The sequence below is a fragment of the Cygnus atratus genome, chromosome 2, assembly GCF_013377495.2.
Source record: "Cygnus atratus isolate AKBS03 ecotype Queensland, Australia chromosome 2, CAtr_DNAZoo_HiC_assembly, whole genome shotgun sequence".
Lineage (NCBI taxonomy): Eukaryota > Metazoa > Chordata > Aves > Anseriformes > Anatidae > Cygnus > Cygnus atratus.
Window position 1 is genome coordinate 63,947,196 of NC_066363.1, and position 19,274 is coordinate 63,966,469.

The following is a 19,274-nucleotide window of genomic DNA, read 5'->3' on the forward strand; positions in this document are numbered from 1 at the left end:
GAACAACACCTTAAAAAGCTTTAGTCTTATGTTTCTACAGTGTTTCTTTTAAGCAAAATGAAGCAGTATATCAACTACAATTATGATAGTTATTTTGGAGGCCACAAACTCAGATTGCTCTGCTAAGAAAAAGAGGGGAAAAAAAAAAGCCAAGTCCTCACCAGCTGAGGACTTCAGTGGTACAAAAGCAGCAATGTAAGACCTCAGAGGAGACCTTTGCAGGTAAAACAGAGAATTTGCATACACCTGTTCGAGCACAACTTCCCCCTGCGCCTCCCATTCTACAACACAGCATTAAATGTTTCTAATCTGTCAGCCAGGGCTTTAAAAGCAGATGTTAAACAAAACAACATGCATATTTATATTAATATTCTGGCTGTTTCAAAGTCACATGTTCTAAGTTTTAGCCTAGAACTCAGTACTGTTTCCTCTTAGCAAATAATACTTCTCCCCTGTATTTTGGCAGCAGTGCTGGCATTGGTTCACTATTTTGCCTTCAATTTGCTTCTTTTTCTAGAAGTAATGGCCAAGTCACTATCAACCAGGATTTGTTTTGACTTTCATTCTTAGACATTTGACTAGTAGAGAACACTTTATAGTGATCAAGCATGAGAGCCTAGAGTCCTGAACCATACCTACAAGCACATACCTGTTTTTAATTTTCACAATGTTTTCCATGAATACAAAAATGCGTGTGTGTGCATGTGAACACACACACTAGCATATGCAATGCAAACATCTTATAACACTTAGCAATTATCATGGAAATACTTTTACATTCCTGTTTACAAAATATACACTTTAAGGATTTGGATAATTTGCTTAACATATTGCACACTGCTATTTAGACACTGCTTACTTATACGTACACAACAGGGTAACGTTTGGAATTAGCTGTATTTTCAGTCAATGATCTACTTGTGTATCAGCCTTACATAACGCAGCACAGCAAATCAACGCTGACACACGCTTAAGGACATTCTTAGAATGCGCTGCCAGTCTGTGTAGTTGGCACCACATCAAAATATTGTTCACATTCAGGAGAAATAACAAAACATCTTGCTAATCTTTGCGAGAGTTGGAAAGTAATGTAGAGTACATACCAGTTAGTTTTATATTAAAAACAAACAAACAAAAAAACCTAGAAAGCAGTGAAAATGAGACTATTGTGTAAAAATGAAGAGCTGGATTGCTGAAATGTGGTTGCAGAAACAATATAAATAAAGCTACTGTTAGGGTGAGAACTTGCTTGCAAGAAGAAAAGAATTTTAATTCTGAGACAGGAGGCAGTCCTGGATGCTGACTGTTTTCTTTGCACCAAAACACAGGAATGGTAAGGAAGAAAGATGGGACCGAGATCCTGAGAAACCCAGCTTTTAAGCCTTTTCTGGTAAAGCTGGTTTCAATTGCATGTAGCAGCTGAAGAATGAACGATACAGATGCTCCCATCCCTTTTGGAAATGCCCAACTGAACTGCAGAGGGAGCTCTAGGCACATGGTAGGTAACACCTTACGTTCCAGAGACCAGACTGGCTCTGCCTTTTCAAAATATGTCCACTGCAAGAAGACAGACAGGTAAAGAATGAGGTAGGGGGGGTTTTTTGTTTGTTTGTTTGTTTTCCTCTCTGCATTCAAGCCAAAAATTGGAAATTCATTCTACTTTTTGGAAACAATCAAATTCTCACTTCACTCTTACACCTGGAAATTAAAATGCCATTACCGGGTTGTCATTTTTGGTCACTGAAACTGTGACAGGAGCAACAAGCATTCACAAAGCCTATTACTACAACAAAACCAACTTTGTCTCCAAGAAGTCTGCAGGGCTATTAGCAGCTGATGAGCTGCCTCTTCTATAATAAGTATTGTAGTAACAAATGAGAACAAGAATTACTTGACAAAATTTGACACCTCATTTCCCATAGCAACATCTCTGAAAATGCAGACAATTTGGGGAAATAGGAAAAAAAAAAAAAAAAGTGTTTCAAACATTCACGATATTATTTCATTGCTCAACAGGCCTTTTCTGATATATAAAGAGTTTGTCCTGTTCCCCCCCCCCCCCCCTTATTTATGTAACCTAGGTTTCTCTAGATGATTTAGTCCTCAACAGTGGCACAGGAAGCAAAGCAACAAGGGAGTCCTCATTTAGAAAATAAAAACCTTGAAACTTCTGGCTTTTTGCATTACAGAAATAAAGAAGAAAGCAGGAGACCAGCAACCTGACTGAAATCCATTCCTTAAATGCAAGCCAATCGTTCACATCATACCAGTCTCCAGCAGGGAGGGTGCCAAGGCTCCCGAAATCACGTGGAGTTTGGTGCAGGGCTAGTCCAGAACTTGGGCAAGTTCTGGCAGCCTGCAGACGTTTCTCACATGCTCTGCTTGTAGCAGACATTTTTGTACAAATGCATGCTCTTGGTAATTCCCAGTGCAATGCATTAGACAGTTTCATCTACTATCAGCTATTTTGAATGCCACAGCTTCTCCCTGCTAACCATATTAGTGGTGAGTGCTGAATTGTAACTTTTGAGTACCCCCAGTCTGATAACTGGGGGATAGACATGGAACTTCATCAGCTCAGTTCTCTTAGAAAGACAGAATCCAATAAATAATATCATTCACCCCCATAGACAGCTAATAGACACCTCCCTTCCTGAACATATGGTTTGCCAATTAACTACTATACAGATCCTAACTATTTATTCTAGGTTTTTAAAAGTTGAATGAAATTTCCTTTAATGGCGGAGCTATCAGTCTTTGAGCCAAATCAAGTCATTATGTTCTGATGATCATAAACTCTGTAACAATTATTTATTTTTTTTGTCATGGCAGCAGGTACTACAGGTGAAATGAAGTCTGCATGGTCTACTGCCAGGCTAACTAGATTGCTACACTGTAAAATTCAGTTTTGCTTGCTGGGAACACGTGATGCCACTGTCATCTTCAGGAACACAGGTGTGCTCATTATCGTGTCACAACTTCAAATATGACCAAAGCATACTTTTCACAACAACCTAAGCAACAGCAAGCATTTACAAATTTAAAAAGTTAAATCTCTGGTTTTCATACATGGACATAGATTTATGCAAAAACTGAAAGTAAGTTTTTATTCGAAATTTTATTATTGGGTGCCTTCTTCCCAATATTGCATTGGAGGAATAAGGAGAAAAGGAACACAAAAACAAGGGTGATTTTTTTTTTTTAAATTAAACCATGGTTTTACTTTCACCTGTCTATAGATGAAACTAAAGAAAATTTGTAACTTTAAAAATGTATCTGAAGGGAAAGAAAGAAAAAAATGCCCAATAGGGCTTTGGGATTTGTTTAAACAATCCCCAGCATTTAAAAGTATAAATAAATCTAAGAAAAGACTTGATCAGAATGGATCAGCAGCTCCCAGTGAACTCATTCTGGACACTAAGAGTATGTCGCACCACAAGAATTATCATTACCGTTTCTGGTGATGGAAATACTAAATAAATAAATGACTAACTCTGTTTTGACACAAGCTAATGACTTGGTAAACAAGGATAAAACTTCTCCATTTCATAACACATCACATTCCATCCTCATTTAACATCAACTAGCAATCCTGAATCTTCCTTTTGAGGCTTCTGATCTCTGGCCCTAAACTTAACTTAAAATAGTACACTGACAGTTATGAAATGCTTACATGGCAAGATATTTCCATTTTCAAAAGGAACACACTTTTTATTAAGAAATCTGGGGGGGAAATGACTTACTAAAAAGTAGTCTGAGTTTACAAGCTGTGCTGGCAAGGAGTTCAGTACAATAAATACTACAGCCAGCCACAGTCAATATGGTTCATGTGAGGTTACAGGGAACTACAAAAACATAGAAGAATGCTTAATCCCTACTAATACTGGTACAAGATGGAGGCAGCTCCATTAAAATGCATGATATTATACCTGTGACACTAAAAATACAGCAAGTATCAGTTGGAATTAAATGCAGAAAAAATGTGACTGGGACAACTACAGGAGTAACAGTTGGACTTGATGATCTTCGAGATCTTTTTCAACCTAAATGATTCTATAATATACTTTTCTTACAGATATGGGGATTATACAACAAATCCCAACAACTTACCTGCCTCTTGTCATCTGGTGCTTTAAGGAAAAGTGCATTTATTACCGCAATGGTATATGTCTGGATTTCTTGGTCTGTCCTGTTTGGAAAAAGCATATAAACATGAGAGAAGATGACGAAAATACACAAGCTGTAGAAACTAATCTTCCAGTTGCATTACTGCAGGTAGAAGTCAAGGGGCTGTTTGCACTTAGTATTACCCATATGTAAGTTAGGTAGTCAAATCTAGTCATCCAGGTTCTCTCTATTACTCATACGAGAAACAAGATGTTCCAGAGGGAGACTCAGCACTCAAGAATGGTGGACTGAATCACAATCTCAAAGTGCCACTGACTATGCCCAAACAAACAGCTCCTGCCAGATGTCCAGCAGCTACAGGTAGAATGAGGAATCCCTTAAAAGGGCTCTGGAGAGGAACCTGTTGGTATTAAAAGCTTTTCAGGAGAGTAGGGGCATGGATTGCTAGTTGCACAATACATTACCCTATGCTAAAAAGGAGGTGGTTTTCATCTGTTTAACCACAGCACATTACTGTTAAAGAGAAAGCTTCTCTCTTTCCAAATGTACCTTCAATAAAAGATGAGCAGTTTTGTCTTAGACATTTCCCAGAGCAAAGAAAAGCAACCCCATCTGTATGCTAATGGCTCTAAAGCCTTTAACCTCTACTGGGTGCTCTTCTTTTCACTCCCCACCTCCAACCACATTGGCAGCTTAGCACCAAGAAAAAGTGTATTAGAAGCAGTAGTAATAACAATAGAAGTCTATGATCAAGCAATTCCAGAAAACTGCTAACCTGTCATTCAGCCACTTATAACAGATGTGGAAATCATGCAGGAGGCGGCTAGTTTTTATACCAGTCTTTATAAATGCTGTGCTCATTTGGGAAAAAAAAAAATCACCATACCAAGTGGCATTTGAAGACACTCACCCCTGGAGATGTGGGATTAACTGCCCAATTGTGATCTCCTGTGCCACCTTCTGGTACAGGTCATGGCTGTTGAGCACCATCGATTCCAGAATTGCTAGCGACCGTTGTAAGATAGAGATGTCCGAGGCAAACTTGTTCACATAGCTTGCTATCTACAAATTAAGACATTTTGAACATTTGCATCTGGTCATGAAACCAGGGAAAGGGAAGAAAGACGACTGTGGAAGTGGCTCAGAAATCATCAGAACAGAAGTAGTCTTGTCCAAATGCCAGGCATCAGTGAACACCTGAGAGCACTCAACCAGGCACTGCAGATACCTTCAAAGGACACAGTGGCACAGATTCTTCAGCTGGCACAAATCACCACATCTTTATGTCAATATTAATGGTCACATGTTTCAAGATGAAGTTATGCACAAGATAAATCAACATTAAAGAACTCCAACTGTTATATTTTTTGTGAGGGAAACTTTGGAAAGGATCACAAGAATTCTGCTCATTCTCTCCAGTATCTGTGCAGCCAATGCTCTCTAAACAAATTTCTAGGCTCAAAGCAATTGCTGCAAAAGAGAAATTTACATCTATATCTCTGGAAAATGCATCTCCAGCAAAATACACCTTTTTTTTTTTTTTACTTGCTGTTACCAACATTAAAAGCTCTCTCCAGATTGCAAATTAAAACTCAGTCGATTATCATTTATCAGCACAACTGATTCTGTAGCTCTATCTAGAATCCTGTCTTGCTAGCTGTTCATGCATTAATAACCTTCACTCGTACTGAAAGCTGCTATGAACAAATGGCACTCTAACAGAAACCACGTCTGACCTACACATTTCTGCAGCGTGGCAATAACTTAGTGCATGCTCACATCTGCAGAGCCAACACAGCTGTGCAGTACAATGTGGCAGCATATATTCTTTCTTCTGCATGCTTCCCAGTCTGCAGACACAGCTCCCAGGGGAAGCCTCTCACCTTCTGCTGGCAAAGGAAGCAAGAACTGCTTGGGTTTTCTTGAAACATACCCATACCAGCATAGAAAAGCAAAAAGGTACCCAAGGAAGCACAGACAAGAAATGTCCTGTGACTAGTTATTTACTCCTTGTAGACTTGAGATGGGGTCACTGCAGTCTATATGATGCATTCTTTCCAGAAACCTTAAAGTCCATGCCCTTCTTAAGTAGTCATGCTACAAGCCACTAACGTAATTATACTGTTTTGGATTCTAGACACTCACTTCGACCTTGGTATCATTTTCCTTTTGGAGGAAGAAAGGTATGCCCTTTGCCTGGAAAAGCTGCCTTGCCGATTGTAAAATTCACAGCTGGGTATCGACATGGGGACAATGACACTGTTTTGTTCCTGTGACATTCTGAGTAGTGCTGAAGCAGCAACACCCCACTCCCTTTTTTTTTGTTTTTTAATAACTTTGGTAGGAGACTGTGAGGAAAGAGGGATGAATTTTTGTTCTTCTAACCTATTGCACCGCTGTTTGTCACTCTGCTACTTGCTTTGCATTGCCACAAGAACACGCGATGAAGAACACAAGTCTGTTCACAAAATAGACATTGGATTTACAGAACAATAAGGAACCAACCCATGCATGTATGGACAACAGGAGGAGAGGAGCAACTTAACCAGCCTTTTTCTGCTCTGGGCTTTCAATATCTGCTATCTGCAAGTCTTGAGCACAACTACTATTTACATTAGTAAATAATGCACATTGTGCTATTTAGGATGACAAGCTGCATCTCTTCAGCCCTGTACTACCCTACCTCTCTTAATGGCAATCCAGTTGTTTTCTGATACGCTGCAGCCAGGACTGCCAGATGTCCAGAAATCTCACAATATGGACAGTGGGCATGCACAGATCAGCTCTGCACTGTTCACACAATCAGCCAAATGCACTCCAGATGCCTCAGTCACCAGGCGCACATGGATCAATTGTGCAGCAGGAATGCAATATGCCCAGAATGCATCCCAAGTTGTCACTCTGTTGTCACCATGCTCTTTACAAGCCTTGACATGAATCATTCTTGGTGCAGCAGCTCTTTTCCATGATATTTCAAGTGCCAAAGTAAATGCTTCACTAGGATATAACAATCTTATTAGGGGCCTGCTCTAATCAAACAGTATATGAAACCTCAATCTAAGAAATACACATTTATTCTTCTGATCCTGGACCATCCAGCCTTTTACCATCATAAACACAAGCCCAAGGTATAACTGAGTCTGGCTTGTGTGTTTAAAGAGCTATGACGTCTCACACTGGACATACATGCAAAACATCTGCTGGGTAACTTGCATGTCAAGCATTTATAACCACCTTGCTGAAGCATGAAATCAGGCCAGAAATAATAGGCTTGTCTACTCTGATAAATAAGACATGCCATTTCCAGAGGGAATACACATAGTTTAAAAAGAAATTTGATTACCATATCCAAAGTTCTGGATGTAGAAAAAAGACCTTTCCTGAGAAACAGGACAAGAATCAATAGAAGCTTGAATTTGTGTCATTTGCTGTTCTCTGGAGAACTCTGCTTATTGAACACCATGTGCCAGGAGGGCTTTCAACATCCAAAAATAATCCTGCACTCATTTATCAAAAAGTCTGATGATTAAAAATAATGCAGTCTCACAGAAATACAACCTCCCCTCCAGAAACAAGAAACTTAATTGCTTTGCACTTTCACATGAAAACCTGTGACGCAGATGTGCGTCATTAAGGATAAAACCATTTGTTCAGCAAAGGTACCTGTAACCTTAATGTCTGCATAGTCCTATTGGGACATGTAGCCACATACAATAGAAGCAACTGGGTGCTGAGCTTCCTGCCAATTTCAAGGGAAATTAGAAATCAGGATTCCTTTACAAAATCAGCCTCAGTGCTTTGCTGAAACAGGACCTATAGAGTAAGGGCAGATAGGAAACCAAAATAAACAACATATTCTGAGCTCTTCTCCTGTTTCAGCATCACCTGAAGTCAGGAAAGAATTTAAAAGTTACAGTAGCAACAAAAACAACAAACAAACACACCAATACCACCACAAACCCACAACCACCACAGGGGGAAAAATGGAAGGAAACTGATCTAACTTTTCAAAGCAGTGATATGTTCATTAGTTATTTGTCTGTACCATTTTGATATCAGTAAGTGAAAATAACAGGGAAATCTGAGGCAGTTTTGTTTCTGTAAAGTCGTTACGCCTATTAAAGTTTTCAAGCTTGTATTTCATTTTCAAGTAAGGAACTGGAGTTCCACTTGACTACAGAAAAAAACAACTGGCAGCTGCGAGACATAAAGATAGTTTCCCTGCTGCCATCCCCTTTTCCTGCACAGTACATCTTGGAAGGCAGAGTAAGCAATTCATCAAGAGTAAGACTGCATCACATAGTTATGAAACAGCAATTACATAAATAATTCTAAGAGATGGTTAAGAATACTTTAACCAACATTACAAGCCTTTATTTTATTTCTCCTATTGTAGAAACCAAAGAGGAGTACCTTTTTTTTTTCCCTGATATCCAATTATCATGATGTTTTGTAAAAACTGGACAGCCAAAGCCTTTAGGCAACTATGGAAGTTCGACGTAAATAAGCTTTATTGTCATGAGCAAGAAAAACATCTTGAGAGATTCTTGAATACTCTAAGAAAGTTTTTCAAGTTATGACATTTTCCCTGAAGATAGGGAACAAAGCTCTACTTGAAGGTGTCAACTCTCGTTCGCTGCAGATGGAATCTTTATGCAGTTGGAGTCTTTTTATACCCAAAGGATGGGAGAGGTACATGGGAGAGGTTGGACTGCATCCAACACCAACTAGTTAGTCATTAGGAGCAGTTAGAGGTTCCCTTTAGGTCTCCTCCAGCTTCTACAATCCTAGTTAGGAAACTATTTATTCAAGACAAAAAAAAAAAAAAAAAAAAAGTAACTCATTCAGCCTAATTCTTTCCCATTCCAGTCTGGCTTCCATTTAACATGAGAGACAGCTTCAAAGGACAGAAGCATTTGAAGTAGGATTGCAGAATTCCCTTTCAGCTAGTAGAAACTTATCAACTCTCTTATCCATCCTGTCAGCCTCTTGAGCTAGCCCATCAGCAGCCTCAAGTGGCCTGCCAAAAGCCAAGGTCAGAATAGCAAAGGAGAATAAAGCTGCAGATTCCCACCAGAGAAACACAGTCCCAAGGTGCTCCTCGCCCCCCATAGTTCCAGAGAGCACGGTTGTTCTGCCTTACAAATGCTTGTTAGATCAGGACATGCTTGTGCCTCTTTCCTGTACTTTTCTCTTCCTTTGTCCTTCTCTTTCCCCTCTGTTTTAATACCCCCCTATACTTCACTTTGGTCTCTTTCTTTTCCATCGGTTTCACCAGAAAAGAGCCAGTAGCAGGGGTGCACAGCACCTCTTTCAGTTGTTACTATACAACTAACAGTACAAGACATGTTGAAAGGGTAAGACAAAACCAATAATTTTGAGTCACTAAGCAGATTGATTTCAAGTCATTTTTAGCAAATTTCTTAATACACTCATTGTTAGTCTCCTCTAGCAAATAACACATTCTTGGATTGACCTTGTATCTCATGAAGTCAATTAAAACACAAGTGCGTAATTTTCTTTGTCATGGTAAAATAAAAATAATAATCATCATCATCATCATAATCTACCTAGCCTACAAGATTAGCAAAAAAAAAAAAAAAAGTCCAAAACCTAGATCAATATTAATTTTCCTTACAAATAACATCCATCATTTTAATGACCAAAACAGAACTTAAAATCTAACCCTCTTTTCATAATTGTTTCTTTCTTTCACTCCTGACAACAAAAGTAAATTTGTACTTTCTTTTGGTGGTAGTAATTTTGCAACCAAATATAAACTAGAAGTCTGACACATTTGGTTAAAAAGGAAAGCAATCTTTGTCACAGGTTACATTAGCTCCACTAACCCCTGCTATCATTTTAGTGAATTAGCTCTGCTGTCTTTTGAACTTGCACAAGTGCAATTTAAGGTAAGATATGTTCCAATCTGTTTTGAAAAAAAAATCTTCAGAAATACTTTAGTTTGTTTTAATAAACGAAAGAGCCTCCCTATTCAATTTCAACCTGTCAATATTGAAGATGACAATAAGTGAAATGGTTAAATCAGTAACAACGAAAACTTTTTTTTCTGAGGTCTGTTAAACCTCTGCATTTAAGGCGTACTCCAGCGTTTCTGTTGTTTTTGTTCAACTCCCACATGTAAGAAAAGAAGAAAAATGTTGCAAATCATGGAAAAATCTTTTTCAAAACCATAGAACTTAGCTGCAGGACTCAGGGGGCTAGAGTTTAGCTTGATAAACTCAGTAGATTTCATCTTAATAATTTCAATTTGTAAACTAACTAATTTCTCTTCCTTCCATACCCCAAAAGGAAACATGTCAGTGCTGTTTATGTTTCAAGAAATATATTATTACTCATTTTAATTTATATTAAATCTAAACACTGATTTCTACTTTAACTGCATGGTATATGCACAAGAAGGTCACACTGTAACCACGTGAACAATTGTCCACGTAATAAGCCTAATCCAATTTCGCTCCCATACAATTCAGTAACAGTTGGACTAGATCTTGTAATTAAAAATATTTGTAATTTTAAATAGCACTTAACTTCCATTTTCATGTACCTTTTTGACCAAGCAATCACCTAAATAACATATCTGAAAAAGAGAAAGCACAACTCACCTTAAAAAACTTAAATTGTGGAAGCAAACTGGTACAAAATGCATAGCATTGATTACAAATTTACCTTTTTAATGAATGCCACAGAGAATGTATCCCACGATACAATCCCATGATCCATCAGCTCAACAAATGCAGTCAGTGTAAAGGACAACATATCTCCAAAGCTGCAAGAGACAGGAGTCATGACTACAGTTACCGGTAATGCAGCAGAGCAATGACCGAGGGAATAAAGCAGCAGGAAGCTTTCAGAAAGGCAGGAAAACAAAGCTAAACATGGACTAAGAGGTAGCAGAAGAGCAAGAGAGGCCATGCAAAAAATAGTCTCTTAAACAACTTTGCATGGACATCAAGAACGGCCATTTGGAAGAAGCGATTTTGCAAGAGAAGAACTAATCCCCAGGAAAACACCACATGCAATGTTCAAGGAAATCAGATAGTCTGACTAAACTTCTCTTGTGGAATTCAGAGTTTTAAAAATAACAGAAGAAAAGAAATGAAGTTTTTCTTAGCAACTTCCAGAAATGCTCTTAGTTGAATGTCACACAAAGACACCAAGATATGGTACCTCTATCAGTAAGGTAGAAAGTTAGTGGTTTGTCTATTCATTTTCTTACAAGGAAACAAACATATTTTAAAAATGCTCCGGAAGAGAAACTGAGCAGTAATTTTGCAATAGTTAATGCCTCATTTTCCTTCTTTTAAACAAACAGATACACATTTTCAGGTTATCTATGGGCAACCATGTCAAATGGTCTGCAAAATTCCATCCGCTCATCCAAGCCTGTATCTCAAATTGCTTAGGGTTTGCAGGCCACTATAGTGGATAATTACCTGTAAAATTGAGATTCAGCACTTCATATTAACTACGTTCAAAACTGGTTTAAACTCAACATAAAGAATATGCTTTTAAACTGACTAGCTAACACTGATCTTCCATGTTAAAATCAGCTTTTAAAGATTAGCTTCATTTCTATTTATATGCATGGTACCCAACAGTCAGCAGCCACAATGATTTCAAGGAAACCATTCAACAAGGTAACTACTCAATACAAGCAGCAGTACACAGAGCCCCAGATGAAGCAGAATTACCTTTATGGGCACGCCAAAATGCCTGCAAGGTACTCTGCCACTAAGCCAGTAACGGGCACAAGCATGCAATCAATCTAAACAGCATGAACAGTCCCACTGATTTTAATGCAGCAGTTTACCTAATAAAAAGACAAAATTAAAAACTGCCATATTGGAACTACAATGCTCAGTATGTTGGGAAACTGAGGCTAGTAGTATAGACATAGTTAAAAAATGTAACTGGTAATCCTTGGTGTGTGATTTGATCCCCTACTGTCCTACGCCAACCCAGCCCAAATTAGTGAACATCTGTGCAAACAGAAGATGTTTACTGCACCACAGAGGAATAAGGCAGAAAATCAGTTCTAACATAGCAATTCCAAATATCATTGTTTACTGGATTTGATACAATCTGCCATTAAGGGTGCATTTTGCCACCAAAATAAGCCCCAGAGTGGCCCCTTCATTTAAGATAGCTCACCTTCCGCAGCAGCCCTCTGCTAAAATGAAGCTTGACACTCTCGAAATTTTGTAAAGGAAAAAAACAAAACACCCCCCAACACACACACAAAAAGCGTTCTTTTCCACAGTAAGGGTATCCACAGCATCTTTGATTATTTATGAGAAAATGAAAAGGCTATACCAAAGAGCAAACAAGAAAAACACTGTCTTTAAAAAAAAAATCCACTGAAATTCTACAAAGAATAGTTTGTTCAGCCATACATAATCTGGAAGTTCTTTTTTTGTTGTTGTTGTTTTGTTTTTTTGGGGGGGTGTTTGCTTGTTTTTTAATACTGCAAATTTTTTAGGAATTAAATTAGATTTAAAATGTCATCATCAGCATTCCAAATAACCAAGGATTTCATACAAAGAAAACAGTAAGACAGTGCAGGAAACAGAATCAACTCCAGTACTCATTCTCCCCAGTCCATTCCTTTTGTACACAATGGTTGTTTATTTATGTCCAAATAAAACTGCATCCCTCGGAATGGCTTTCTTTTAAAAACTTGTACCAAATTCCCATGGATCTTCATGTCAGAATACTTCAATGAATACGTGAAATTCTGTTATTTTATAAAGCTAGATTAAACTAGATACATATAAATAGGAAAAATATAAAAAAGTTTTATAAGTTAAAAGGAGATAAATTATCTGCTCAGTTTAATGCTGGGAGAAATATCTTTTTTTTTTTTTTTTTTTTAAACCTGGGCAGCCTGCTCTAAGGAACCTGCTTTGGCAGGGGGCTTGGACCCAATGATCTCTCGAGGTCCCTTCCAACCCCTACAATTCTGTGATCTTTATCTACCCTGGATTGCCCTATATATTTAAAAATTTAGTCAATGTACCTGTATTTAGTACATAAATATTCTTCCATAAAGTAACTGTAAATGAAAGCTAATGCCCATTAACAATCAGTATAGATCAGAGGGATTCCTTATTAAACCTGCATATGCATATTTTCCTTCAGAACAGTAGTAGTCAGAACTCAGTTCAATACAATTCCTTTATATTTAACAGTCTCATTCTTCTTGCCAAAACTATTCATTAATTCCACCAACTAATCCATTCTCCTGCACTGCTTTGGAGGCAAACTAGATTAATAGAGCCAAAACCACTGGTATTAACATATAAACCTGTTTTTAGTAGGCGTGACACTGATGCAATTGTTTGGAATCCAGACAATGAAAGTATTTTCATTTTAAAATGATGAGGCAGGCTGCCCCACTGGGTGTCACTCCTATTACGCTGTTTCAAACAGTTAATGAGAGTGAAGAGATGCAACATTGTGAGTAATCAAGCAGAAAGAAATACTCCAACTCCACATATTACACAGCACATATACATAGTATTTTTTAAAAATACCTATCTATCCATATGCATCTGCACACATGTATACACTAAGTAGCATCGCAAAAGTCAAAAGCCAGACTTAAAGGATAAGCATGAGGAATAGCACAGCTAGAGATGAAAGCAATCTCCAGGGTAACTAGCAAGATAAGGATTAAAGTAGTGGTGTTGATTCATTGTTATGTGTTTAAACACAAGCAGGTAGGTAGAAACAGACTTCCAAGCATTTCATTTTCTATCCACACATGCACAGACACACTGATACTATTGAGTGGCAGACAGAGTAGATGTAAGAAATTTCAAGGGAATCAAAGCTTGTTCATAAAATGTAGTCATCTTAGAAAATAAGCAGTAGGCACTGTTTAACTCAAAACCTCAGTATTCTAGTCATACAAAAAGTCTGAAAAATGATGGGGCCTTCTTCATAAAATCTTCCTGAGGAATGCACAACACAAGGCACGACAGTTCTGTAAATATCAAACTCTTGCCACGCTTGTGAAATGACCTAGTAGTTTGACAGTAATTCCTGACGAAGGTGCTTTTCAGTGCATGTCATTGCAGCAAGAGGGAAGAGTGATCAGAAATATGCACCGTGTAATTGCAATTTCACCTCTCACCACTGCTGACATTTTAATGATCTGTCTTATCAGGCAAGCTACTTGTACAATTCCCTCTTCAGGGCTCTGGCTTGTAAGTGGCTTCCACTCGGGCAGCCAATCAAGTTTCCCATTCTCTGCTGTCTGGCTCCCCTCTTCTAACAACCATTGCAGGTATGGATGAGCTGATCACGAGGCCTTTCTCCTCACCCAAAACAGCTGACAGCAAAAGTTTCAGAAGAAGCAGAAAGCTGTGGTCTGTAAAGCTGTCGGCCATCCCAGCATGAGCCACTTCAGTGTGGATGCTCATGCCCTGACCCAAGGCCTGTTCATCTTGACCCACGGACAAACCTGCTGAAGAGCAAATCAACAGCTGTTTTTCATTTTATTTTTACATTATAGGCAAAGATCAGGTCAATGCCTGCTAATTTATGTTCCTAAGAATTTTCTGCTTTCTTACCTTCTGAAACTGAAGAAAAAAATCCATACATTTTGATATTACTCTTTCCTAAAAATAAAAAGAATGTGCATGTGACTCTGACCACCATGCCTGTCTCTCACCTGCCTGCATATTATTAATTATACATGCAAAACCATCTTTTTATCATGTGTAATTTTAATCCTCAGATGTATGTGTGTATGTAATCCTCAGATGTATGTATGGAGCGTCCCCCTGTACTCGGCTCTGGTGAGGCCGCACCTCGAGTAGTGTTCAGTTTTGGGCCCCTCGCTACAAGAAGGACATGGAGGTGCTCGAGAGAGTCCAGAGAAGGGCAACGAAGCTGGTGAGGGGTCTGGAGAACAAGTCTTACGAGGAGCGGCTGAGGGAGCTGGGATTGTTCAGCCTGAAGAAGAGGAGGCTCAGGGGCAACCTTATCGCTCTCTACAGGTACATTAAAGGAGGCTGTAGCGAGGTGGGGGTTGGTCTATTCTCCCACGTGCCTGGTGACAGGACAAGGGGGAATGTGCTAAAGTTGCGCCAGGGGAGGTTTAGGTTGGATATTAGGAAGAACTTCTTTACTGAAAGGGCTGTTAGGCATTGGAATGGGCTGCCCAGGGAAGTGGTTGAGTCGCCATCCCTGGAGGTCTTTAAAAGATGTTTAGATGTAGAGCTTAGTGATATGGTTTAGTGAAGGACTTGTTAGTGTTAGGTCATAGTTTGGACTAGGTGATCTTGGAGGTCTCTTCCAACCTAGACGATTCTGTGATTCTGTGAACTATGTCTGATATTTTGACATATTTAAATTGCCTAAAGCAATTTGGATTTCTTCTCAAATTAAATTAATGGGACTTGATCACTCAAATTCCATAGATATTTTTGAAAAAAATCTCAATTCATGTTTACACACATTGAAATTAACATTGTATTGGTATAGAGGATGGAAAAATATTCAGCTGTCCAAATGATTCTGTAAATCAAGATAATTAATCAGGGTAAGCTGTCATCAGGTCACAGAAAAATCAGTATGAGCTTTTACAAAGCTTGGTGGACTGTTTCATGTTTTACATGACAGAAGTTGCATAGGAAAAACTGGAAATTAACAGTTGCTTGTCCATCCTGACCAGGATCCTGCTACCAGCCCATTAGGACTAGAAGCCAAAGCCAGTATGCCTTCGCACAATGTTTTTCATAGACAAAACAGAATTGAAACTAACCGTGCAGAGGGAAGACAGCAAAGAAAAGAACTTGAACTGGGCAGGAGGCAAGAAGGGAGCTGCAGCCCACCACCAGCTGCAGGAGTTAAGGAAGTGGTTAACTTCCATCCAGCAACTGTGCTCAGCTGAGCACGCCTGACTTCATTGAGGTTAACATCAAAGAGAAAGAACAGCTTTGTAAGTCAGAGTTGTCAGGGATAAATGGCCACAAATAAATTTAAACAGAGCAGAATTTATCTAATCATAAGAGGACAAGTGCTCTGGAAAAATCATGGCAAGAACCTAAGCCTAAAATGAAGTCCAATGATACAGCAGGATGCTCTGTAAGCACAGCGTGAACAAGTACCTCTTTTATTGCTATGACTCTTCATTGCTTCTACACTTCCTTGCTTCTCCAAGCTTTCCAAGAGTGAAGCTAAGGCACCATCACATCAAACTAGGAGCAATTCACACTTATTTGCTATTGCAGGGTAGCTGCTCCTATTTTTCTAGGTGATGACAGAAAGCACACTTAACTGGTACACTGCAATTGACAGATTATTTTTTGCAACGCGCCAAGCACCACTGAAGTATTTCTTTGTGGTACAGTTTCACCATGTTCATTATAAGGGATCAGCCCTACTGATTTTAAACCACTTGCATTCCAAAAAAAATGAAATAGCTTTGTAACCCTGGTATTGGCATTTCTCTAAGTTTGAAAATTAACTCCGTTTAAAAAAAAAAAAAAAAAGAAAGAAAGAAAGAAAACAGACTGTGAATTTAAAATAGAACGTTAACTATTCTTGAATAAATCCAGGTGTAGATACACTTACTATGGAGTAGGACTTAACCCACTTTTAAGTAAATTAAGTAATTGTCAACATGAGAAAGTAGCCCAGAGGAGCTATTACACAGTGGTTCTTTGTGAAGATGTGATTAGAGTTACCTTTTCTCTTATTCCCCATCTTTTAAGTTCATGTTTTTGCTCATTTCATGGTAATTTCCCTAAAAAGATAAGCCTTCCTTAAGACTAGGAATAACTATTTGCACAGGAATATCATCACTCCATTCCGCGTGGTTTGACTACAATTCAGTACTACAGAAGAAAGGTCAATTGATACAGCTGTTCCACAGGGATTTTCTGGTTTTAATTTTTTTTAAACCCAAGCATTAGCCAACATGGGATAAATAAAATCTCAAAATAAAACAGGAAACTGTAATACTGAAAGAACAGACAAAAAGAAACTCACATTTTAGAAGAAGGATTTCCTTCAGTGGAGAAAGCTATTAAATATGCCCTCTCTGTGAAAATCAGGTTTTAATTAAATCAACTTCCCCAGGCTAGCATATGCAAGCTACCAGAGATAAAGTGAAATATTTGCATTTTATGAAATATCCCATCCCGTAAATTGAAAGTAAGTTTCTTTTGTTTTTTTTTTTTAATTAGTATTTGGTTTCTTTAAAGTAACTGTTAATAAAGATAGCAGTTGGAAGCTGCAAAGTTTTAATGTTTAGTTTGTTATACCATGATCTGAGGTTATTTTTATAGTTTTTGTTTCATTGGACCTTCTCCCATTAATACATGGGTGAAAAAATATTGAGGATGTTTGACAACTACAGTCATACAGCACTAGTGTAACCACTTTACCTTCAAAGGTTATGAACAGACCAGGTTCTGGAGCTACTAGTTTTATGTCTTGCCTGACAAGAGTCTGGTATCTTAGAACAAGTGCCAAACTCAAGGATTTGTTATTTTAATTGTATCGTTTCATGCACTACTGATAGAAATCAAAATATTGAACTGTGTGCCCTGATATAAGTTGAACCTTACAGTATCAGGATTTAACATTCAAATTTGGAATAAACTTTAGTCACATACACATTCTTTTCTACTGTATTCACTGATGTGCTGTATCTACACTGATCAGTAAGTATCCTCTTAAAGCGGGTAAGGCCTATTTCCCATGAGTAAACATAACTAAACTATGCCATAAATAATTAATTCAGATCATCAGTATAACCAGATCCTAAAACCAGGGCACAACGCAACTGTAGGTTAGTATTGTAGTACTGTCTTGAGACTACTCAGAGGACAATCACATAATTTAATGTAGAGAAGCCTTCAGGATAACACAATTTGGAAGCAGACAGGTACTGAAGGAGTATAACTACTCTTCCACAAAAGAAAGAAAGAAACAAAAAAAAATACTTTCACATCAATGAGGGACAAAAACCCACCACCTAAATGCATAGGAGGTATCTCAGCATGGCTGATGCTGTGAAGAATTCTGAAAGCCTCATGACATTTTAATTATTTTCCTCAGAATCTGAGCTTTTCTACTAAGAAACAAGTTATTCTGTATTAGGTTGAGAAAGAGAATGTAGAGGAAGGATTTAAGCTTCCTGCCACATTTATTCTTACTGTTTAATATATTAGGCAATGATTTAATAAATGTTTCAGAATTTGGTTTGCAGCAGCTTTGTGAAAGCATGATGCAGTGTGGATTTGGATGGGGACCTGTATTTCCTGCATGATAAATCACATCAGAGTGATGTACAATTAATCGATTAATTATTCTTTTGCTTGCTTAGTTTTTAGCTACATTTGACATGAACAAATTTGCAAGTCAACCAAGATACTATAGAACATCTCTTGCGGTCCCAGTTTATTAAAGCCTATGAAGTGTGTGTTTAACTTGAAGCACGGAGAAGAATCACATTCAAAATCATTAGGGCAACAAGCATGCTTCACAAGTTTCTGATAAGAAGTCCTTTACTATATTACGGTCTCCCTTTACGCAGTTATCTGAAATAATTAGCACTAACTGGGACCAGCAAATAACAGGAATCCAAAGTGGCATGATCTCTTTTATCCACTAATCTCAACAATTAGAATTGCCTACTATCGATCATATAAATCACACAAATTTAAGAGAGGAACATGGAGAAGGCAGGGAAACAATTTGATTGCTCAAGTTTTTTTTTTAAAAAAGCGCGGTTTTTTTTAGGAATAGTAGAAGCCCCCTGCAGAAGTTACAGAAACAAAGCACCCGTTCCACAAGCAAAGCAAAAAAAGGCTCCATCAGATACTATTAATAGGTATCAAAGAGCAGAAGACAGAGGTTGAAGATTGGCTTAATGAATATGCACAGACACTTTTACATATAAAGATTAGCGCAAGGGCCTGAATTCAGTCATGCAAAAGAAGAGGAAGTGTGCAAGGTGATGATCTAATCAGGTTCTTACCAGGGCTTCATTATCTTCTGCAATTTCTGATATCGTCTGTAAAATTAAAACTTGCACGTGAGGAGAGACACTTTAAAACATCTGTATGCTAATTACCTATGCATACACACACACACAAAATTCATAG

General features: G+C 38.1%; 1 protein-coding gene across 8 annotated transcripts in view; it reads right to left on the reverse strand.

Moving 5' to 3' along the window:
- ELMO1 (engulfment and cell motility 1) overlaps nucleotides 1-19,274 on the reverse strand; it is a 306,907-nt gene that overhangs the window by 188,887 nt on the left and 98,746 nt on the right. For 5 of the 8 annotated variants that reach the window (XM_035552364.2, XM_050708683.1, XM_035552373.2 and 2 more), the window contains 5 exons: nucleotides 19,148-19,183; nucleotides 10,819-10,918; nucleotides 10,697-10,729; nucleotides 5,039-5,190; nucleotides 4,111-4,189 (listed from right to left, as the gene is read on the reverse strand). In XM_035552364.2, the coding sequence (XP_035408257.1) occupies nucleotides 4,111-4,189; nucleotides 5,039-5,190; nucleotides 10,697-10,729; nucleotides 10,819-10,918; nucleotides 19,148-19,183 (400 nt within the window). The remainder of the gene's footprint in view (nucleotides 1-4,110; nucleotides 4,190-5,038; nucleotides 5,191-10,696; nucleotides 10,730-10,818; nucleotides 10,919-19,147; nucleotides 19,184-19,274) is intronic. The other 3 variants (XM_035552367.2, XM_035552368.2, XM_035552369.2) reach the window with 1 other exon arrangement.